This window comes from Anopheles moucheti, chromosome 3, assembly GCF_943734755.1.
Source record: "Anopheles moucheti chromosome 3, idAnoMoucSN_F20_07, whole genome shotgun sequence".
Taxonomy (NCBI): domain Eukaryota; kingdom Metazoa; phylum Arthropoda; class Insecta; order Diptera; family Culicidae; genus Anopheles; species Anopheles moucheti.
In genome coordinates, this window is record NC_069141.1 from 56966678 (window position 1) to 56991509 (window position 24832).

The 24832-nt window shown below is 43.2% G+C and overlaps 2 protein-coding genes across 5 annotated transcripts in view; both read left to right on the plus strand.

Annotated features, from left to right (window-relative positions):
* The first annotated feature begins 800 nt into the window (after positions 1 to 800).
* Positions 801 to 4983, plus strand: LOC128304280 (guanine nucleotide-binding protein G(f) subunit alpha). Of its 2 annotated transcripts, none has more exons than XM_053041441.1 (5): positions 801 to 860; positions 3330 to 3674; positions 3757 to 4023; positions 4097 to 4616; positions 4683 to 4983. In XM_053041441.1, the coding sequence occupies exons 2-5, from the start codon at positions 3475 to 3477 to the stop codon at positions 4848 to 4850; spliced, it is 1155 nt and encodes a 384-aa protein (XP_052897401.1). In that variant the 5' UTR covers positions 801 to 860; positions 3330 to 3474; the 3' UTR covers positions 4851 to 4983. The 2 variants fall into 2 exon arrangements, with proteins under 2 accessions (XP_052897401.1, XP_052897402.1); XM_053041442.1 differs by lacking the exon at positions 801 to 860 and adding an exon at positions 1336 to 1361.
* A 397-nt stretch (positions 4984 to 5380) lies between these two features.
* The window catches only part of LOC128302236 (elongation of very long chain fatty acids protein 6), a 39407-nt gene continuing 19955 nt past the window's right edge, over positions 5381 to 24832 (plus strand). The window contains exons 1-2 of one of the 3 annotated variants that reach the window (XM_053039013.1): positions 5381 to 5514; positions 8027 to 8565. In XM_053039013.1, the coding sequence (XP_052894973.1) occupies positions 8393 to 8565 (173 nt within the window). In that variant the 5' untranslated portion in view covers positions 5381 to 5514; positions 8027 to 8392. Of the gene's footprint in view, positions 5525 to 6737; positions 7008 to 8026; positions 8566 to 24832 lie in introns of those variants that run through there. The other 2 variants (XM_053039010.1, XM_053039011.1) reach the window with 2 other exon arrangements.

Consider the following 24832-nt stretch of genomic DNA (forward strand, 5'->3'; position numbering starts at 1 on the left):
TGAAGTACCAAACAACAAACTAATATGCAGTCCTATGTCGTGTATACCTGTATCGATCCCTGAGAAGTACACTTGACGATATACAATCCCCACGGGGTGCATGGGAACCGAATCGATCGGTAACCGGTTAGGTTGGACTAGATATTCTTTAATTACCAAACATTTCCAGATAACATTGTTTCCCATGGACCTGATAAGGAAAGCCCCAGTTTTCCATTTCCTTACTGGTTCACGTTTTCAGGACGTGACCGGACCATGAAAGCGCCTTTTACAGATTTATTGCAAAAACAAATAGTTTACATACGATAAAAAGACAAAGCGATATTACGTGCCCTTGCCTGTTATCCTTTTAATGTGCATGTGCTTGTGCGTGATATAGGGGATTTTTATATTGCTTGAATCCATATATCCCAGGGGAGAACAATTAATCCATCTCTGGATTACACAATACACAGAACCCATGTGACACTTGTGAATTATTACAACCCGATGCCCGTTAGGTAAGAAATACTCTATGCAGTGGATCTTCATCCGTACGTCTCACTTCTTGGTGGTCAGTATATTATGACCCCGTACTAAACGTAACGTAAACAAACCCTTCTTCTACCCCTTACACACTTAACGTTCGGGTGAAGGAGAAACGAAAACCAATCGCTTGTTCGTAGATATTTCAAGGAGACTTTAGCACAGCACCGGTGGCAGGTGACACGCGAAGGCCTGTGCATCTCTTGACGGTAAGTATCAGTATTGGTGAGCAATATCGTTCAAACAACGACTAGCACGCGGACGGGCAAAGAACGGAGTGGTCGCGATATTATTACTATCACCTGCAGCGGAGGATGGGGTACTGATAATGGGCGGTACGTGTACTTTCCCTTAAAATGCGTCGCCCTGGTGCTTGCGATGGTCTAACGAGATTGTAGATCAGCAGTTTTCACTAGTGTTTCCGCGTTAGTACACATTCGGAGGCCGTCGGTGTAAGAGTTCCACCATTGGATAAGCGTGCAATACGATGAGGGGGGTGTATTTTGCTTCGACAGTTTTGAATTCTACTTGTTGAAAGTACGGATCACAAGTATTTCAACTAAAAATTAGTAATGAACATTAAAAGTTCGTAGGGTGTTAGTTGATAAACTTAGCTGTGATGTTCGATCCTGAGTGTAGCTGATCGTGTACATTATATGTCGTATCGTGATCAGTTAGGATAAATGTGATAAGGTTTGTCTAGTGACTATCAGTGAACATTCAGAACAGTCTAATATTGCTATACAATCTGAGATATTGTATGCAACTCAGCAAACAATTTAAAGGACGAAAACATAAGTTTAAAGTGTAAACCACACAAATCTTGATCCAAATAGGTGAGTAAGGGGATGAAATCGTTGTTAAAGCCGTACACAAAACTCTGATACCTGGTGCTAGTCATACTCTACGATTACTTCACATCACGCAAATACCCACTTTGTCACTAGCGACAAACTAGCGACACATCGCAGAACCTCGTAATCCATTGATCCTGCTTGGTCATGAAGAAATCTTCGAGTGGGGCACCGGTACATCACACCCCCAGTGGGGTAATGTGGTAGTGACCCCCAGTTATCAACGATTAACTTGAACTTCTTCCAGTGTGGGGTGTTGGTTGAGCGATGTGCTTATCTAGCAAACTATCAGTGGTGGGATTAAAAATTCCCAGAAATCAATGCATTCATTACAATCGGACAGCATAAGATCATCTTGAGTCTTGAGAAGCGGGCGGAACGAACGAATTGTAAGTGTTTCTCGTAGAGAAGGTGTGCGCTACATCTTCAAGTACGTCAGCATGTTCGCATTCCCTTCCTGGACTTCCGGCAGCTGTTTTGCTGAGTGTACCATTTCTTCAATGAAATTCAATGCCTGTGACGTCATCCTTAACGTGGGCAAATATGTTACCACTGCTTGTGAAAAGACAAACGTTTCTAGTGTAGTCATAATGTATGCTTCATATTCAAACGCACCTTTACCTCGCACATGTCTCCTATTTCCTCCTCCATGTTTATAAAGACAAACCAGGCCAATTGGAGGCACTTCAGCTTGATGGATGATGGCACTAATGAAGGGACTGAAAAAAAAGAAACAATCCGATAAAATGATACGAATACACGTGCAAAATGTCATGTAAAATCGTATGCGATCCAATCGAACTGTCGATGAACTTATAGCCGCCGGAAAGGAAAGGAAAGGTGATAGGTGATGGTACACACAATTGGCCGTGCTACTACTCCGCAGCTCCACAACTTTGCCTTCATATTGTGTGGGTTTTATGCCTTGTTTTCCACGGTTGTTTTCTATCTACTCGCTGTAGAGATAGTTCAGTATTAAACATCTGTTCAACATCGGTTACAGTAAGTGGTAGGGTTCGAGGATTGTTTCTATTGCACCGTGTTTGATTAACACCCGATAAGGTGATACAGACCCAGGGGATAGATATCCGGTAGCGATTGATTGAGAATATGTGCATATTTAATACGTGGAGCTCGTCCCATGTTGTTTTGCTGATGCAACCCACTATGTTCCGGTGTATCTGGTGCACCGGAATGTCTAACCTTGGGATAAAGTTTATTTTGCAAAATCCCTGTGGTAAAATTTTCGATAAAAATAGTTTAAATTTGTCATGATTTAGGATTTTGCACCATAGTATATGACATTGATTGCAGTGCATCGATTGCACTGTTAAGATAAACATCGATCGATCTTTATCGTGTCGTTTTCGTACCGTGAAGAGATTCTAATCTACATGCGACTGTACTCCAGGATCTTGCTGTTTTCTTTCTTTCGCAGTTTTTTCTTCACATTTTGTATTATAAGAAGATCGATCTAAATCTTTTGTAGTGAAATTATGTCTAAGGCAGGAAGACTTTCTAGCAAACTAACTGCTGGTGGTTTTCCATGATATAAATCTAACCCAACAATGATACATTTTATGATGGATGACTCACCTGTGCATATGCAAACATACTTGAGCAACCGGCTGAAGCTTAAAATAGCGATCAATCGTTATCATTACCGCTGGTGGTCTACACAGGAAATATTTCACCCATAGTGTCATTTCCTTCCACGCGGCATTGAAAGATCGGCGGGGTCCGATACTGTTTTCCATGCCCAGCGTTGCTGCGCCTAACACCCGACTCACCCACACCATATGATAACACATCGCCAATCGATCGAGCAACGGAAAATACACGTCTGACCATTGTCTTCACTCCCCTCCTACAACAAACCTACTACAGCAGCAGAGGCAATTACACAAATTACAAAACTCTCTTCTATGTCGTCTTTTTTTCTAAATGCAGGAGGGAATAGGCTCGCTTTCCGTATTTTTAACTCACCGCAAACGAAGCATCGTCGGTCATTCGGTTGCCGTCAACCGAGTCGCATAGGACCCACCCTCCCACATATCTGGTTGTGATTTTTGTGTCGATTACGCCAAAAAGGATCATGCTGCTGATCGATTGCTTCCGTCGGCCATCGCACGAGCTGCAGGCAAGGAAAAAACAATCGTCCAAAGAGCTGGTGCAGATGCGCAAACTTTACCGCGATCCTGTAAAGGTGCTGCTGCTCGGTGCGGGTGAATCAGGCAAAACCACCATCATCAAGCAGATGCGCATCCTGCACATACAGAACAGCTACAGTTTCGAGTGAGTGATCGCACCCGAATCGAGTGATCGTCGCCTAAGTACGTAGTTGTAATGTTCCCTTATATTACGATTCGTTTTACAGTGAACGGTTGGAGAAGCTGACGGACATTTACGAAAATATACACGAATCGATCTACGAGCTGGTGCGGCAGGTAATACTGCTCGAGCTGGAGTTCGATTCGGTCAGCAATCAACGGTGTGCGGAGTACATTCTACGAATGGGGCAACAAGCGCCGTGGAATCTCTCGTCCGAGTACGTGCAGAACGTCCGCCGGCTGTGGTCGGACTCGGGTGTCAAACGGTGCTACAAACGCTCGAACGAGTTCCAGCTGATCGAAAGTGCAAAGTAGTGAGTAGTGTTGACCGAACTGTCGGTTGTTTAACGGCATGCTTAATGGAAATGATTCATCTCTCGTTATCAGCTTTCTCGATCGCGTGGAAAAGATCTCAATGCCAGGATACATACCGACCAACAGTGACATTTTGAATTGCCGTAAGATCACAACCGGTATAAAGGAGATCCGCTTCAATGTGCGCATGCCCAGCTCGCTCGGTGGCGGTATGCAGGAGTTTCGCATGTTTGATGTCGGTGGGCAGCGGCATCATCGCAACAAATGGATGCAAGCATTCGAGGGCGTCCAAGCGGTCCTGTTTCTGATCTCTTGCGGTGGGTTCGACCAAACGTTGCGGGAAGATCCGAAGCAGAACCGGTTGGCGGAAGGGTTCGAGCTGTTCCGAGGCGTTTGGCACAATCGGTTTCTGGCCGAAACCGGTGTGATCGTGTTTATGAACAAACAGGATGTGCTGGAACGGAAGCTGCTGGCGGGCAAATCGATACGAACGTACTTTCCCGACTATGATGATTATGTTGCATTTGCGGATAAGGACCAGCTGTACGATGAGCTGACGCGCACGAGATCTTTTATCCGCTCGAAACTGGTGGTAAGTGAACATCGATCTGGCTGTGGGTGGTTTGCAACATCTTAATCGTATACTTTATCCACACAGGACATCACAAACGAACCACCGAGAAGGACATCTCATCTGGTAGGTCGGAAACGCACGTGCTACTTCCATTTCACCATTGCTACCGACACGCAGAACGTGCGCACCGTTTTCAACGATGTGCACAATATAATCCTGACGAAAAACCTTTCCAAAATGGATTTACTTTAGAGTTGCGAGATCTGTAAGGCTATGTTATGACTATTTATTGCGTGTCTTTGCTGGCTATAGTGTAGTAATGGATGTTTATTAGATAAACAAATATATCTCAATTTTGTGAATTAAATTCTGTGCAATGATACTTGAAAAATATTATTGTAAACCGGTTTTTTTTAAAAACGGAAAAACTGCAGTAATTCACACTGTGCCTCGCAAGCAGCTTGAACTTTACAGTCCAAAATATTTAAATATGAAAGATTCTTGTTTTGTGAATTTTGTGCTTGGTAAAAATATGAGTATAATTCAAATTTGTTGTACGAAGTGTCATTATGGATTCCACGAAAATTTTAGTCTAATAATACCGTGATGAAAATTGACAGAGGATAAATAAAACAAAACTCTCTTGCGTTAGAAAGAGAAAATGGAAAGAGCACACGCTATGATTGCATCAGACGTAAGACGTTTCGTGAGGGATGAAGAAAGAGAGAGAGAGAGTGCAAACTGTGCAAAAAGAGCAAGCGTTATCAACTGTCAGCTGGCGAATTTTCAGCTGTTAAAATTTTCAATTCGCAGCAAAAATTCAGTTCATTTTAACTTTACGGGTGTACTGTATATCTCGCAGTGTTGGAAATAGTACCTATAAGTCAGCCAGTGTGCGGGTGCTGTAATGTAAAAGGTGAATCAAGGTAAAACGACCCGAACAAAACGTGTTAGAAAGTGTACTGTGGGCGTACGCGTGTGCAATCGCTTTCTCCAAAAAGAGAAAACGATCCGGCTGGAATATGGTTTTCCTCGTTCTAGTTGTACATTTTTATACACATACACACACACTCACACAAACGTACGCACACTATTCGCGTAGTTTTTTCTCTCTTTCTAATCAAAGCGCGCAGTGTGAAAGAGAGGGTATGGGAGCGATGCAGTGCTAAAAGAGTGAGCAAGCAACAGCGTCATATCGTGGTGTGTGATATCATATGCCGGGCAAATGGATAATTGTGGATAGAAAAAAAACAACCGTTTCGGGAAACCGCTAGCCGAAAACCGAAATGAAAACTGTACTGCATTTTGGGCAAAGGACACGTACTTGCTCGGTACAAAGAAAATAGATCGACCCACAGGTGTGAGCGTCCGCAAATCGCGATAATCACGTTTGCAGAGCACATTTTTCTGTCGTCTACCGGCAAAGCAGAGCCCTAACCTGAACTGAGTGGCATAGGATGTGTACGTTTTTAATACAGGAACGGGCATTTGTGTGCTTAATTTTGTGCACGATAATAAGACAAAAGAATTTACTAAATAAGTTTGATAGTTAACAAAAATTGCACTGATTTGAAATGCATTTGGCTGCACGTCAGTTGCGTCCGGCACACGCGATGCTGTGCGTTGCGTGTGTGTTGGTGTGCCGGATTGGAATACAGACAGAACAGTTGGGTGGTGTGAGCAAATAAGCAGGCCTGTGAAATGTGGTTGTGTGTGCCCACGTTAGCATATGATTATTTGTACAGTAATAAATTTTGCTGAATATATAGTGTTTTCCATCCCCTTTTCGGTATCGTGCACTGGAAGTGTGTAGCGGTGTGTGCGTATGGATAGGTTGAATCATCACGCCACATATTGCTGTAACGCGCGTTATCATCCAACACGCACGCATACCAGCAGCCGAGAGAGCGCGGTGCGCGAAAGAGAAAGAGACATCGCCATAGCTCGAGAGTAACAAAAATCCTCCCTCGCTCTCGCACGCACACATACGACTCACGGTCCACCATGCGAACAGCGTTTGGCACATTCATTCATCGATGTTCTCCCTCTCCCGGCGGATTTTCTGTGCGGCTGAGTTTTCACCAGAGCGCGCGGCTTGCTGTACAACGCGTACTCCGAATCGCTGGTTAAAACCGTGCGTTCGCGGTGCAGACGGGTTCATTTAGCGTTCGGACAAGCTAGCGTCGTTTTCGCACAAAAACACCGTGCTCCCCCTGTTGTGCGCTGTCTGGAGACACTTTCTGGTTCCGTTTCTTTCCGTTTTTCGTTACGTTGCTCACGAGCGCACATTTCTTGCCGCGTGTGTTTGTGTGTGGGCGCGTGTGTCGTGCTGTGTGTGTGTGTTTATGTGTATGTGAAAACCACCGTGCAGGAAAGGCTTGCTGCTGCTGCTGTGAGCCGGAAACGACGGTACGATGATCCAAAGTTTCCGAAAAGTGCCAATCTACTGCTTCTCCACCAGCCAGACGGACACGACGGTGCCTTAAAGAGACGGAAGGGAAAGCGAACCCTTCCCAAGTGTACAAAAGGCAGAACTTACTCCTCTCAAACGAACAAAGTGGTGTATGGAGCTATGAAATATCCCTTTCAAGCATTAAATTAAAAAAAAACCCTAACCGGAAGTAATCCAGCCACAAGGAGCCCCCTGTCTGTACTCCATCTTCGAGAGGACATGTGCACTTGCCAAACGTATATGAATAGGGTTGTGTGTGTGCTGTGTGTGTGAGCACGTGTATGTTTTATCAGTGACATAACAGGATAATTGTGTGTGCGGAGGAGATCGCGCACGGAACATACATTGCACACACCACCGCCTTCTGTAATGTCAGAGAGCGTGTGTATGTGTGTGTGAGAGAGAGAGAGAGCAAAGAAAATGTAGTGTGCCACCTTTTGTATCGGATGCCTGTATTCCGATTGCCGTTTCCAGAAGCCGGCTGCTTCTCTTCTCAGTGAGCCCCCAATGTATCCTTGGATTGTCCTGTAGAGATGCTGTGCGAATGTTGTGTTCCTTCTGCACCCGTATCCTTCCATTCAAAAATTGCATTCTTTGGCAGATTCTTTCGTTTTTTTTCCACTGAAGCGATTGTGAGCATATTCTCTACCACTCTGAGTATATCGCTTCCGGGATGTGTATGTGTGTCTGTGGTATCATCCCGGATGGGCAGAATCTGCCGGTAGAATTTTTCTTCCCGCAGGACAAATTATTGACCGCGAAGAAATTCGATCGATAGCGTTAAAATTGCAGGATGGGTTTTGTCTATTTGACAGTCTTTACGACGGCTGACGGTTAGAAAATATGGCTCCTAAGATCAGAAGAGAATATTTACTAATTATGCGATATACGAGAGGCGTTCAAGAAGTTTTGTACTTTAATTAAAATTTCTTACTTACCTTTTTCTTACTTCTCATTAAATGGTGCGGTGTTACAGGAGGAAAGCGTTTACCCAGGCGTGCCACGAAACGGTTGTCGGTACGATCGATAGTGTTAAAACAAAATATTGAAAGTAAATAAGTGCTTAGTTACGATACACCTTGCCGCTGCCCGGGGGTACCGATGGTGGCATAATATTTATTGAAGATTAAAGTGTACAAAAGTTCGCGCGTGAAAGGTGCGCATCCAGCCGGTTAAGACACCCGTTGCGCTCCCGTATCGTCTGCAGCGAAGGTCGAACCAGAAGCAGCAGTGCCGGTTTAAAGAAGAACTTCCGCCATCCGTCGTTGCAGTTGCGCATCCTTTCGCTTCACGCTCACGTTCACCAAAGCGGCGCAACACACGCAACCATTACGGCCTCAAGATGAATGTCGAGATAACGCCAAACTACTCGTACATCTTCGACTTTGAGAATGAGTTCATCCATCAGGACACGCGCGTCTGGATGGTGAAGAACTGGACGTACGTGTTTTACTACTGCGGCATCTATATGGCGGTAATATTTGGTGGCCAGTACTACATGCAAAATAGACCTAGGTAAGTAGCTATAGAAAATTAAGTCAACTACGGAATGATCAATAAGTTCGAATACACATTTTCGTCATTTAGTAGGTATGTGCCATGTACTTACTGGAATTGAAACATGCGCGTGTTCAATGGACTTTGTCAGAAGATTGACATTCGGGAGTAGAGAATAGGCATGAAAGCTGTTTTGAGAGGTGGACAACTTATCTGTATGTCATGTTTTAGGTCATATAGATAAAGGTTAATTAACACATAATTAGATCATCTTATTTAAGGGTTAGTGGTGGAGATCATCGAGGTCAGTTATAACTACACATATACCCTTAATTATGAGGTGTTAGCACTCTATCAGTTGTTCTTTCGGAAGGACCAGCAGCTAAAGGCTACGTCAAGATGAGATTTTCTTTTTTGGCACACGGTGGTCAAGAGCTAATTTTTTCCTGCAACAGCCAATGACCGCATGCAGACTAAACCATGGAATAGTATTTCTGTATGCGAAAGATTGTGGACTCCCAGCTCCCGGGATTTTAATCCAATCGTTCGTTTGATTATGGTATCGATTCTCGACACATGCAACGACACCACACCTGCAACCAGTTCAAGATGCAAATTCTCAAAATCAGACAAAAAAGGCCATGCAGTTCTCGTGCGTGTCGCTACATGCCAGGGTTCATTGCGTGCCAACCGTGGTCAACCTTTTTTATAAGTGCATGGCGAAACCGCGATTGGAATTGGTGATCATCTGATATTTTTAACAAATAAATTGTGGCACCGTGGAATGGCGGCACTCCATAATTTGTGGAACAACCTCACAATCGGGCCAAATGAACTTCACAATCCAGATGCCACCTGAAGACGACTGTGTAACTATTCTTTTGGTATGGAGATAAGGCTACGAAGCTAAGACTTATATGCTACATCCAAAACTCCTTCTGATATTGGCAATGTTTGGCAAACACCATCGAAACGTGTTCGAATTAATGTTTTGAGATCGACTTCCTTTTACATTACATGATCACACTTTGGGTGGAAAAATATCATAACCTGTTTGAAGCTAAGTCTAAACGACAAATTTATTAAACATGATGCAAACCAAATCTCAACATTGGGAAGAACGCCAAGATGTTTGGAAAATTTGTTGCAAAAGTAAAAACTAATATTAAAAGATGAATTTGTATTAATCATTTGAACACCATGTCTTTTTGTTGATGCATCCCCGGAAAATCCATGGGAAAATAACCGTTAATATTGAGTTGCGGTTTTTCCCTGCGCAAACTGGCCCTCCCCCCATTTGGCAAGCAGTTTATTATCTGCTTAAGCACACAAAGCACGTCTTGATGCCACCGACGAAGAGGCTGAAATGTCCTTGGCGTGCGTTACAATTGATAAACCCGTCCGCCATATGCCGGTGGTTGCCGGCGTGTGGGCTTTATTTACTGCCAGCAAAGTGAATGGAGATCAAGTAACGCCTGTAAGGATTTATCATCCCGGAACAAGAAGTAATTGTTGGAAGGGCAGGTGTAAAGCACATGAATCGATGTTATTATGGCATGAAATTGAGCGTCAAAGTGAGATGTGTTTATGTTTAATGTTAAATTAAATGTTCGACAATTATTCAAAGTAGTCACGTGTCATGTAACTTAATAATTTATTTGTCTATTTAATGATATGAAGAACAAAACGATACAACACTATCGAATGCTGTTAAAATCAACGGTTTCGGAATAGTAAACAAATTAGTTCCAGCTGAGAGGACACTCTCATTGGTCACAAAAATGCAAAAAAAGTACGTCATCAGTATATTCTAGAAATGATCAAAAGCGAGGTGGCTTAAGGTGTAATCTGTTTTTGCCTTGACGCGCTACACACCGGAACATTCATCGCCTCTCGAAACATCTTCGAAGCGTCTAGCAGCTCCACCTCTTTCGAGCAAAGGGGCTCGCCTTTACGGATGTACGGATAGTCCGCGAGAGACCAACGTAGTCGTACGATCTTGAACTTCTGGTCGTATAGTGAATCTTTCGCGAGAGAAGTTGTTTTTCGGGTCTTGTAATGCCTTCGACCAGAGTTTTGTTGAGAGTTCATAAAATAAAAAAAATAGCTGATTGCTAATTGATCCTCATTGTTCTGCTTTGGTGGTGGCTTAAAGGTGACTTGGTCTGTATTGCATCTTGATCTCCCCAATCTCCCTGCTACACAGGGCTTTCGGTGTACAATTAAACTCGCCGATAACTTCCTTGCCAGATCACTTGGCTAAGGCCACCGTGTGTGCACACAACTCGCGCTCGCGAGTCCACCTTGACCAAAACCGCTTCAGATATATATATTTTCATTTCCTTCTCTAACGTTTCCACTCCGCACGCAAAGTGCCTCGCGCTTCTTAGGTCCCGCAGCATGGTGTACCATCACGCAACAAAACAATTGCCAGCAAGTCATGCAGCCCGCGAGAGCGTGATGTTGTTTGTTTTCCGCGGCGCAGAACCGACCACTACAGCACTTCACGAGTGTCCGTTTTTTAATGCCATGAACTTGGTAACCGCGTACGCGGTTCGCACTCGCTTGCGTACTGGTTCTGGGCGTCCGTGCCGGTCATAACAACTTCACCCTTCAGGTGATGTTTTTTTTGTGTATTTATTTGTGAATTTGGACAAAACTTTACCTTTTTGCCGCTGTTTGGGTATTGTTGTCTTTTCGCGATCATTCCGCACTCCGAATTCAACTTCAAACGATCGGTTATTTGGTATTGACGTCAGCATCATCAGCTTGGATCGCTTCGTTTAGCGAATCTTCCATCCGCCTTGGGGCAGTTTTTCACTGCTCACAAAAAAAAAATATTTCGCTAACAATGACAAACGGCGCTAAATGAATGCGTTCTCTCGGTTGCGTCCATGAACCTGCGCTGTTTCCGTGCGGGTTGAACCAATGCATATAGAGAGAAGTCATTATACGCAACAGAGGTGCTGATGGACGCACCTGCAATTTTTTTTTTGTCGTTTATGTCCTCTTTTCTTTTTCCTGACGCGAAAATCGGAAGTGCAAATGTTTGCCCAGTGGGATTTATTCGTACCATTCTTGAAGGTTCTACTCCTCGAACCATGTGGTCCCATCACAATGCTTCCGCTAAAAGTGAATCTCATGTGATCCAAGTTGGCTGCACAACTATTGAAACAGCTGCGATCGTGCGAATTCGTACCGATCACGTAACACTACCAAGGTCACGTAATGTGTTTTGGTTTGGTACGGAGCAAGCAAATGCTTTTAATTCGAACAAATACAACCATTTTGTGTATGTGAAAAGAGATACTAAAAATGGTAAATCGTCATTCGATTCGATGTGGTGACTCCCCAGAAAACAACGCTACAGTGTACACATCCTCTCGCCGTCGGTGTCACGCCTTTTACGTGGTCGATGACGTCATGTTCGGGAGACGGCACTGAGGCCGGCTTCTGGGAGGAAGTTACTAATCACGCCGATGATGACAGCATGGTGACGGATTGTTCGTGCATGTGTGTAGATATTTTGATCACATTTCCAGCAAAACGTAACATACGCTGGGGAAGAACGCGAGCATGGCTATCTACAGTAGGTTAAAATAGAACACGTACGGCGACTAAGTGTTTGCGCGATTATTTCGCAGATAACGGCTTAGGCTTTCAGTTTCACTTGAGAATATACTTGAGATGCTCATGAGTTAGTTGGATGTTGAATGTCGATTGTCGTCATGAAGTTACTAGATCCATGTGCTTAACGCACTTGTTGATAAATTTATTTGATTTTTTTATTATTTACTTTAAAAACTCCCAATCTAAGATGCAGTTCCCATTAATTTGGCGACTTTTCCCAAATTTTTATGACATGTTACATCATACCTAATTAGACGTTCATATTCTTGTCGATCACCCTGTACGCACTTAGTCGCTTGGGCGGTGTGCTTTCCCATGCATGTTAGAGTTTTATGAAAAGTTTCACACCTTCATGGGGGATTCTTCGGGAGGAATCTCTTCCCTGGTTTGATATTATTAATCATCATCGATCGATGATTGATTATCAGCGGACATAAATCATTGAGAGGATTATAATTTTATCACACCGTTGTGGCAGCTCAACAATTACGCTTTTCAATCGTACGATTGTTTCGATGGTAGGATATGGGAAGTACGCGTGGCGAGAGCATAATGTTCCATATGTTTTTGCCTTGGTGTTTACCTAGAATTATACACCCAAAAAGGCCGAATGATTAATAGACCGGAAAAGAAGGTGCTCACTTGCCTGACAGTAATTGTCATCTTGCAGACTAATCTCATCCATCAAAGCACCTTACTGCCAGGGCATCTTCTTGAATCACTGGTACACAGTACACAGTAGCCCTTTGCCCGCCTGAGACTCCTCAAAAAAGGGAAAAGAAATGCCAAATGTCCGATCACTTTATTACCACCAACGTCGAGATCTTCATCGAGTGTTCGCTGCTGGTGTTGCCGTGCGTGGTGGAACGAACAAGTTTCGGAGTTGTAAGTCGCTTTTTGCATAATTGAATCATTTCGTCCACTCTGCGCTTCAAATACTGTTTGAATGCCCGGGACCGACTTCCGAATGCTCATCCCCGGTACTCCGACTCGGCACTAATAAAGTGATCTAACCTGCTGCCTGCTGCCTGCTGCCCGTTCCCTCGTGCTCCAGCTGTTCCATGCTGGAGGTTGTTGTTTCTCGCTGGCGTTAGTTGTTACCGGGCGAGTAGGACATAACCATTTGCTTAATCGTCCCCGTCAACCGCCCGGTTCCTACGAGGGGGGTTGTTTGAAATGGGGCCTTTTTTGAAAGGGATAATGGAGAGTAAGAGAATGATAGTGTGTGTGTGTGTGTGGTCAATTGCTGGATGAGATGATTGCGAACTACACGCCGGCGTATAATGGCCAACGGACGGTGTAACACCCGGGAGGGAGGGATGGGGGACGTAGTGACGACACCGTCACTACTTCCAGTTCCTATTCTCCGCGTGTTTGATGTCGTCGGTCGGCGGGTTGGCTGCTGCATTGTTGGTGGGGATGTTGGTGGACGAGATTATTAACATATCTCAACACACGCTGACATCGCTTCGAGCGCTCGGTGTCGGTGTGAAGTTTACGGGTAAACCGGCAGCTTTTGCACCGTTGTTCTGCAGGCGAGAGAGAGAATGTGGGGACACATCGTGTTCCGTTTGATGTTGGAGATGATAATTTTGTTGCGCATGATTTCATTAGGTAAAAGGCACACGCGGGAGTGGTCGTAGCGCAAGAAGAGCAGCGCGCCTTCAGTGGATCTAGCGTTTCCAGCTCATTAAAGTGCCGTGATGTGACAGATTGCCGTGCAGTCGGACATAGCAAATTGGCAATGGGCATCCGGAGATCCACCGCATCTTGTGCAAAACTGCGTAATGCGTTTATCAAAATGTAAAAAAGCAGTATTTATAATTGATTCTCTTGCCTTTTTGAGTATTAAACAATACTTGAACTATTAAATCCATGGAAAGCATTCATATCCGGCATTCATTATAAAGCAATCCTTACTTACCTTCGCCTACCCTGCACGATGGAACCGCACACAAAATACCCTTTATAGATAGACTGGTGTTTCTGTTCTCTTTTTTTATACTTCCGGAAAGTTTATGCATATGAGCGGCTCCAACGCCAACCCTTCACGAGGACACGCGAGAAAAAAAATAGGGGCAAATCCTTCCCCCGAAAGAGCTACAGGTGGAAATGGCGGTCGGTTATGTGAATGCGTTTAGCTATCAACCTTTCAAAGGTTGGCTGATTCATTGGTGTGTTTGTGTGTGTGGCCCCCCTATAGTGGGGTTTTGTGCGAGACGTATCATTAAACCGGTGACTAAGCACACGGACAACCACGGGCACTATGTATGGGCCGTTGGCACGGAAAAAGGGTTAGTTAGGTCGCATAAATTGCTCTGATAATTGATATGATCGTCTGGGAAGGATAATAGGGGTGGGACACAGGCGGTGAGGAGGTGCAGACGTTTGGTGGTGGGTTTCGGTATCCTTTTGCAGGGAGTTTGTTAATCAGCAATGCCACCAAAGCTCCTAGTTGTAGTAAAATCATTAGTTATGACTAAACTATGTAGACAATCCTTTATGGGAATCCTTAAAATCACTACCGAGACCGGTAATAAAATGACAACCGACACGACATTCAAATCATTACTACTACTAGTACTACTGCTGCTTACTAAACTACTACATTATTGAATTATTTTGCGATTGAAAAGGAACAATTATTGGAAAATATAAAAAATAAGGGTATAAACTAGTTTATTTTAAGTTAATAAATACTTGCTGTCGTAAATGTCCTGACGGACCATCCGGCATGGGTTCTGAGGCTAGAGAAATGTGGAGTGTGTTAGTCCGTAGGCGCTTCGGTGAATTTTACCCTGACTGTGGTGGGTCCTGCTTACGAGCGGGCTTCTGTGGCAAGAAGTGGGTTCTCTATGAAGACTCCCTCCTCTGACAATCCAAAAGAAGTTAACAAATACCAATTTCGGCCTGTTTTCGCGCCTTGCGCCCGAGTTGCTCTAAAATGTAGCGTTACAGTGAGCGTTACTGTCCTATTAGGAGTATAATACAGTAGATGATATGTTAAATGGCGTAGAATTACTGTGAACTCCTGGAAAATATTTCGATTTTGTTTTTGAAGGATTATCCGTATGATTTGGATGGTTTCTAACAGGATAATGTCTAACTTCATGCATCACGCCAATCCAAGGCATCACCATTCATAAATGCTTTCTGTTTGGAGTGTGACTCTATCGAGAATATTTGGAGCAATAAGAACATCAAAGATTTACGCAAAGGGCCGCCCTACAAGACCTCAAACCATGCAACCATCGGCTCGCAAATAGTCAAAATCCTTGTTATTTCGATGTTAAAATAAATTTTGGAGTCATTTAAAGCAAAAGAGTGCTACCAAATACTAAAAATATAGTTTCAGGTCAGTTTGACTTATTTCTTTGACTTTTTTTTTGTGGTACGGCTAAACGATTGCATCATATTCAGGCATTCAGGCATGAATATGTACATATTCAGGCAACGGATTCGATACTCGAAATAAGTGTCATTGTGCTAGACCTTAAATAAGTCTAATATGTCCTTATATAGTGATAGAAATACATATACAAATATTGCATGCCTAATGCTTCCGCGTTTAGAGATGCCAAGGCTAATGGTCCTTTACTTTACCAAAACGTTCTAATGTAATGGGTGCACTAAAAGCGTTACAATGCATGCCAATAGCCCAACCAATTTTCTCGTTAAGGGCACGTGTTTATCAACGCCAAAACCACGTGGCAGGAGCATATTTGCAGCATGATTGATAAAACCGCATCCGACCTGTACATTGTTGTCCCGGTGTGGTAACATCCATTGGCGGTGCATTTAAAACTCTTGCGTTGGTGTGTACCTCAAGCCATTGATTAGTTAATTTGATGGACGCGCTGACGGCCCTACTCGTCCCAGTGATCACACGTGAAGATAAAAGTGTCCCAGTTTTCAACCAAGCCCAACCTTACTGTATTGATCGTAGTGTTCTCTTAAAAAAAAGGATTTTAATAGAACGTTTCCCGCACTGTAAAATCGCCAGAAAACGGGAACACTCGGCACCGTTCCCCAGTAGCCGGTGGCGACAGTTTGCCGGCCGCAAACTACCAGGATAATAAGACTGTTGATTGTGGTGCTGTACCGTCCGGGAGCTTTCCTACGGGAGGGAAATTCCCGGGGAGGCGTTCGGACGGTATCGCGTGACTTGGTGCCGTTTTCAGGCGCGCTTACCACGTGAAAAACGGGCTGCCCGTAAGTTCGCTGGCCTTCGAGGATTGCGTAAACATTGTACTACTGCCTCGGGGTGGAAGCAAATGTTACTCCTCCGAGAACACTGTTCCGGCGTTCCTCCGTCCCCCACGCTCTCCGTTTCCGACCATGTCCGTCTATCGCGTAACGCAGATTATTTGTTTTCTTTTATTATGGGGGTTTGCCCGTTGGAGAACTGGAGTGGGGGGTGGAAAAAAAGGATCCAAAGCTATTGCTCCCGCTTGTCGGATGTGTGTGTGTGGGTGCGGGTGTTTTACGTCAAACACTTTCGCGATAAAAGGTACGTTTGTTCACGTACTCACATAATTTCTCATCCCTTGCACAACAGGGCGAGCTGGAAACAAAACACGGCGACAATAATTGTGTAGCGAAATATGTTACATTTGCTTTTTAATAAATGGAATTGTATTTTTTTTGCTTTCAACACATTGTGGGGTTTCGTATTATAATAACAATCTTTTGGTTCGTGTAGTAATTCGAACATGATTAAATGATACAAAATATATTGAGTATCTGCACTTTATTATTATACAAATACATAATACGTTCATCTGATGATGAACTTTTGCATACATTAAACGCCAAGCAGAACATTTTAAATTGACACAATTGTTGGTTTAAATTTGTTCGTTTTTTAAAGATTTTTTTTTCCTTTTTTGATATTTATATTAGTATCGAATTTCTCCAGAGTTCTTCAACAAACAATATTTTTTAAACTCAATTTTTAAGCTAGTGGACGCTAGTAAAACATACCATAGTACACCGTAAGGGAAGATGTACACTCAGAAACTCGCAAAAGGACCTTTTTTTGGATTATTAAAGAGAAAAACTAAATTGTATATTAGATTGGGAAATGTTATTATTTGAAAGTATATTCTGTATGTAGATTTCTCAACTTTTTTGCACATAAATTTAGCTTTTGCATGAGCTTATGTGAGAGACTTTGGATATATTAAATTTATCGGTTTGAATCTAGTCGCAGCGGGTTTTTAAATTACATTTTTAAAACATTGACAAAGAGTCGAATGTCGAGAGTCGAAGAGTCGAAATAAAGCACTCGACAAATTGTAGGCAGTTTTGAACAGAACACCTCTTGAACGGCCAGACCGTAGTGCTTAGAATTAAAGGTAACTTAATCTAATGCACAATTCACATTCGTTTGAGGACATTTCCTTCTCCAGACAGTGAAAGGTTACCTCATCCCAGGTGTATTCGGCCAAAAATTACGTGTTTCTCATGGTTAGATTCATGATTCTGCATGAAAATTCTTAAAAATGGAAATTCTTAAAAAGTGACGATTTATTAAACGCAACATACTAAAAAACTGCATTTGATCATTTATGCATTTCAGCATGGCGAAGCATTAATTCCTTGCCGTTGACCTTCGTTATTTATCGGTATTTGCTTTGAGTTGTGATGCTAATTGTGACTAGATATTTCTAGAACCTTCTGAGTATGGAATTTATTCCAATTTTTTCGTACAATCCTCACTTTATTACGCTGTAAAAACATCCACTTATGTTCTTCCATGGGACCACCGTGGTGCCCTTTTGAGCGTTGGGTGGGCACACCGGGTGGAGTATTGAAACTTGCAATCGATGACAGCTATTGGCATAATATCATCGTGCACACGAACGGCGGAACCAGCTCTCAAACGTTTCCCGCTGTATACCGCTCGTTTGCCGCACGCAAGAAAATGGAAAAACCCCTCCGCGTGTAACACATTGCTTGTGTCACGTGCGAGCGAGCGAGCGAGCGGCGGGGAAGGAGGATCGGTTCGGATCGGTCGTTTCGATGCTTGTAATCGGGCGGCAAGTAAGAGCCCAAATTCTCCATTTCGTTTCGCCTTAAAACAAAAGCGTCCACCGCGCAAAGGTTACTTCTGGTACGGGTACGGTGGTGTGTGCCGCAGTCGTCGATTATGCTGATGACAAATGATTACATTTAAATGGAGAGATAAAATGGGCCCGGGAAATGTTAAAAGGGCACACACACACACACAGGGAGGGTTGGGGTAAGGAAGGTCAAACAAATATCAAAGCAAATCACACACTGTGATTAGGTGACGGTTTTGCGATGCAATTTCGGATGATGGTGGCGTTTTTGTGTGGTTCATTACCTTTGAGCACAGCACAATTGTACGACCAGCGTCACACACCTGCCCCTTGTGCCGTTGAAGCGTATCAGGTGCAGGTGTCTGTTTTTCGCTGGTCGTCCCATGGCCACACACAAATAAAGCCTTGATTACAAGTGCGCAAATATTGACAACGATGACGACAGGGAAGGTACAAACGGCCGTTATCATTGGTAGAACCCGTGCTTAGACATGGTTGATGGGTGGATTGAATCGTTCCTTCGGAATGATACTGCCGGGGTTTGGCCCAATTAAATCTCAATATATCGTGTGGGCATTCATGGGGTTGTACTTAATGTTGCTGTTATAATTTCCTACCTTTCAGGGCGTAGAACTCCCAAAATCTGGACGAAAGCAACTGATTAGAAATTCAAGCTAGATTTCCTCTTCGAATTAATCACACTTTTTATAGCATCCGATCCATCCAGACACTGTGTCGGCATGTAGATGAACGGCCCATCTTTCCCGACCCAGGCTGCTTCAGGCTTTTAAGCGTGCTAATTTGTAAACCTGTTTCCAAACTCAACCCGCGAAGAAGCGACCGATGTAATTTAATACAAACTTTTGCTCCACCATTGTAAAGATGGTTCTTTTTGCTCTTCCTAGCATGGTGAGGGACAGTGTGTGATCCGTATACTCGAGGATTACATGGAGGAAGAGTGAAAAGAAACCAGGTGGTGTCCACTTTCATTTTGGGGCTGTTTTAATTTTGGTCTGGTAACGTCACCAACAGAACTGGTTTAATCGATCGATGTTGTTCTTGTTGCTATGGTCTCATGACAGTTTCGAACTCGGGCCGCACTTCGTTCTCTACGCCACTGTTGTCTTGAAGTTAATTGTTTCAAACGATGTAGAAACTTTGGCTGCGTTCCGTTTTTGTTTTATTTTGGAAATATCATTTAACACGCTCACTCAAAATTTTACCCAAATAATAAAACAACTAGCCCCTGTCGGAGGGGGGTGATAGCTGTGCGAGTGTCGGGTTGATTTCATTGCCATGTAATAAAGTTCATCAGACCTCCCCGCGCAGTTTGTTACATCAACAAAAGTGATCGATTTTTGGAGGAAAAAAAACGAAATACAGCTGAACGTTTAAAATTTGTCCCTTCCCTGATGCTTTTGCGCGCCGGGGTAAGCTTTATCTCTGCCTTCTGACTTTTATTGCATCCCCGCGCGCCCCAGGTGAATGAATTAATTCGTTCGAACAGCAAATCGATAGCAAAGCAGCGCAACATAAAACATAACATTCGCGGTCCTGCGTATGTAAGTGTGTTGAAGCATTCGACACACACCTGATATAAAACGCGGCCCACCGGACATGGAGCTGGCTGGCAAACACGATGCTGCTGTTTGTTCGCTCTCTGGGTTGAAGCTTTTACCCCCTCGTATCGATAGTGTTAGTGTTGGGATTTTCATGTGGTTTATGCAGTGTCGTAACATGCATCGTGGCCGGTCCCGCGGCGACATGTCATCCGATTGATCCGAAATCGTAAAATATGCTAATTATTACGAATGGGAATGATTTTGTGTGATGTTTAATTTTACAGTCATTATGGGAAAAGTTGCGATTATGGTTGTTACTTAACAATAATGTACGTTTATTACTGTTGCTGATATTAATTAAGCTTATCAGTTATTGGCTTATTGTAAAAGAAGCCTGAAGATTCAGTTGTTCTGTTTTATCTTTTGGTTGTATTTTTAATGTTCTGAAATGGTTTAAAGGTAAAAATGGATTGTGTTTCAATGGAGAATCGCTATTGAAGATACAAAATAGCTTTAAACATGTGTTGATTTGAAGTTATTGCCGAATATTTTGACTTACTCATTAACATCCTCCCGCAGGCTTTGCATTATGGTGATCCTCTAACCGAATATATTGATGAGATGAAAATAGAGCCGTCGGTAAAGGCACGATCCAACAATACGGTCCGGTTAGGGATCAAATCTTGTTTTTCAATCTCTTGCCCAGCAGGGATAGAAGGATAGGTTGTAGAATTTTAGATAGAACTTTCTCAACACGTTTATAATATATCACTTCTCGGAACGATCGTATCTGAGAAGAAGGGATCGCTTGATGTTGTTTAACCCCCATCCTCTCTGCATCCCCCCAACAACCCCAAACTCTTTTCCATTTTTTCTGCATTTTTTTTTGTTCGACGACGTGATAATGAAGTGCGTGCTCGTGCATCTTATTGACCCGCATATTTGTAGGTTTTGCGATACCTTTTTTGTTTTTGTGCAATCCAATTTTCGGAGGCATCTCTCCGTGAAAGATGGCAACACAACACACACACACCAGGAACGTTACATGCATTCCACCAAACCTAATCCAAAAATGCGTTCAATCAAACGCTAAAAACAAAGCGTTAGGTTTTAGCCGTCGCTTTTCCCCACGCGGGGATCGTTCGATTTGATCGATCACGTAACACGTTCTGTGTAGCGTGGCGTTTTAGATGGGAGAAGGGAGTGTGTTTTTTTTTGTGCTGGGAGGAATGTATAAACCGGCACGCGGTACGAATCGGTTTTTTTCGGACTGTAAGGATCGGTGGGCGAATGCGAATTTTGCACAACACAACCACAAAAACGGGGTTCGATTGGTATGTGAAGTCGCGTAAGTTTTGTTTGCTATTTACCATTGGCGTAATGCTGTTTTGCCTGGCGACGGGGGTAGTGGTGTTTTGTAGGGGGCGCATAATATGTGTTGCTTTGTTGCCGGTTCGACGGCAAACGAAGAAGGTTTTTGGTTTGTGGCCACCACTACTGCTACTACTACTATGTTGCGATCGAATCGGCTGCAAATGGGAATGTTTCTTGTGTGTTTTTTCTGTGTGAGGTTTTCTGTTGCATAGTGGGGCGCGTCTTTTTATGTTTATTTACCTTTGCAAACTTGACGTGACCCTTCACATCTCACATTTCACCACCGTCAAGCATTGAAAGGATTCTTATGAGGAGGGTGGAGGTGATGAAGTCATGCATGTCTTCCACTGTTGTTTGCAAAACTTTTACTTGATTTTGATGATGTTTGGCGGAATCTCTTCCTGGGAATAACCCCTCAATGCCGACACCAAGCCGCCGCCAAACCAATCCGTAATGTTTGGAAATAAAAACCGTAAACAGCTGTACGAATTTCTTCATTACCATCCTGCCATAGAGTGCATATCGGTGCGGCAGAAGGTTTGGGTATTTATTTATGGTATTCGCAGACGAACCAAGAGCGACCAGCCAAACACGACACACCTCCGCAGCACCGATAGTTGAAGTCAAGGACGTGTATTGAAAAACCATTAAATTGCGCGCCACCACCTCAATCGTGCTCCTTATTTGCCGATTTGTCCCCCGAGCCGGGAGAGAGAGCCGGTTCGATGTAAATGGTTGGATGGTTTTGACACACTTACGTTGGTTGGTTTATCAAACAGAAAGTTTTCCCCTCTGCTGTTTGTGTGTGTGCGGTGTGGTGTAGGTTCGGCATGTGGATCTCCCACCCCCGGTGGTTGGGCAAGTCGAAGTCGGCGGCATGTTCCAGCTGTCCACCATATTCATCCTATCAAAGTTAGGCAAAGTCAAAGCAAACCAAAGTGCACGTAATGTGTGCCCAACTCACTTGATTCTCGCTGAAGGTTTGCCGTTGCAAAAAGGGTCTCCATTAGAGATGAGAATAATCACTCTTTTCAATGATTTGAATCAGAGTCAAAGAAGGGGTTTAAAGATTTGAATTCTTTACTCACTCTTTTGAGATTCATTAACAAGTATTACACTGCAACAATGTTTTTACCACTCTTTTGCGTTTATACTCACTCTCACTCTCTGTGTCGACTCGTTCTCGACTCATTCACGAGTGAGTAAAACTATTTTTCACTCTGTAAGAGTGAGTTTCACTTAACTGTTTAACTGTTTTATTACTTTTATTATTATTATTTTGGTTTGAAATAATTCTGTAGGTGTGATAAATTATTCTTTATAAATTTTTAATATATAATCACACTTACTGAATTATTTGAATCCAAAAGTAGTGATAAAACACTTTTATTCACTTCTATTCATCGATTTGAATCCAAAACGAATTATAAAACACTGTCACTCTCTTTTACATTCACTTACATGTTTTACTTAATGTATACAATCCAACAAGAGAAAGAACACATTACAATTTCAAACGAGTGATAATACTCTTTTACTCACTCTTATAGAGTGATTATAATCTAAAGAGTAATAAGACAGTTTTACTCACTCCTGAGTGAGTTTCTAGTCGGCACAGAGAGTGAGAGTGAGTATAAACGCAAAAGAGTGGTTAGAGGAGTCATAAAAACTCTTCGTGCTGATTTATACTGATTCCCTCTTTCGAAGGTTTCAACTCACTCACGCTCTCGATGGTTTCAACTCACTCATTCACTCTTACTTAGGGCGCACATCTCTAGTCTCCATTTCAGGAGCATGAGCGGGAGAAACGTGAATTGGGCAAACCAATTTAATCCTTTTGTTGCTCTTATCTTATGTATAGTGCATAATTGTTTGTTTGTTTTATTTTAATTTTTATTTGTTGTTTCCGTTTTGTTAACATGAAATGCATTTTTTTCCACAATTAATCGGTTTCATTCATTGGGATCTGTTTGTTTTGACGGGTTTTCTGGATCGCTCACCCCTGGAGCGTCTTCTGCATGAAACGAGACAGACAACTTTCACTCGGTCGATTCCGTTCCATTCCGATCGGAGTGGTGTGGGAATTGTTAATTTCGTGTCGATTCGATTCGGCATTCGGTCCTGTTGTCTCGGTCAACACAACCCTCCCCGTCCACACTGTTACGATCAAAATCTCGGCGCGTAAATGTAGATCATACCAACCACCGACTCCTTTGCCGTGTTGTGCCATTTGCCAGCGATGGGTCTTGCTGTTAGGTAATCGATGAAGTTTCTTCTACACGGATATACCGTTGGTGCCTCTGTCCCACTAGCCTCGGGTCGAACGGGTCGAAAAATTGCGGATATGCATTAGAAATACACCAAAACTGTGTGGTGTAGGAATGGTATTATCTAATCAGCCAGAAAGAGTGAAAGCGGGTAGAGTTGAAAAATTGAGGAGGACCGGGGAACATGCTAAAAACAGGTTCCGAAATTGGACGTTCGAAAATTATAAAACCATTCGTGACGTGTAGCGCAGCTATCTTGACCAGGTGCGCAGTAGCAATAATACATTTTAAAGAAAGTATTTTTGGATCATTCCCGCCACGAAAGACAAAGCATCTTCACCGTTGCTGGAATGCGGGGAAGCGAAAATGCGTTCCAGTTTTCTCCAACACACATGTATGACCTCGACCGCAAATCGCTACAGCACCACGACGGGGTGGGAAAATTTCCTTCCATGGGCACTGCCCACGACGACCGTCTCCCCCTGGAAAGTGGTGCTGCGGTCAACGCGATATGTAATTGCCACCCGATCATCCATGCTTTCGGTTGTCGGTGAGCGTCGTGAGTGAGTGACATAACGGCGTCGAGTGTCGAATCCCGGTTGCGACGAGACCACACCGCCGATCGGGGCCCATTTTAATGTCGTAGCAAATCGCGATGGACCAGTTTTGTTTACTTTTGCCTGCTGCTGCACAGGGTGGTTGCTTCACGGTGGTTTTGTTTACATTCGCGCGTGGCCGTATTTGAGCTTATCCTTGCGCACACGGGGTATGGACCTGCGGATCTTCGTGATCTACTCGATACGCTTTCTTTATGATTGATTATTGTGAGACAGACATGGTGTAGCTATCGAAGTTCACAATGTGGTGTAGAACTTTAATTGAACGCAATTCGGATTTTAATTAATCCAATTAATTAATTAATTAATCTCAAGCTTATCTAACTGACTCGGCTGAAACTGTAATTCTGGGTTTGCAAATAACATGTTTTACAATGTTGATATCATCCAGTGTTATATGTGTTACACTGTTGTGATAACTGATACGTTGTCATTTTTTACCATTACAATAAATGATGATTGTTTTGCGATATCATCTGAAAATACCCGACTAATGAAGATCGAGTGATCAGATTGGGTGTTGAATCATTGAAGTTCTTTTATCGTATTATGGCTAATCTTTCCGAATTCTATAATTTTCACCAATTATTGAATAAATTGATACTATAAAGTAAACCTTTTGTGCAATTGATGTTGGCTATAATAAGAAAATGACACATTTGATAGCTGCTTCCTAACTGCATCTGCAAAATGCAAGAGCAAGCAGGTGAATTTTCTGCTTGAAATCCCAATATCCCAAATCTAGAGCAGCGGATGCGCGATCCTCGGGT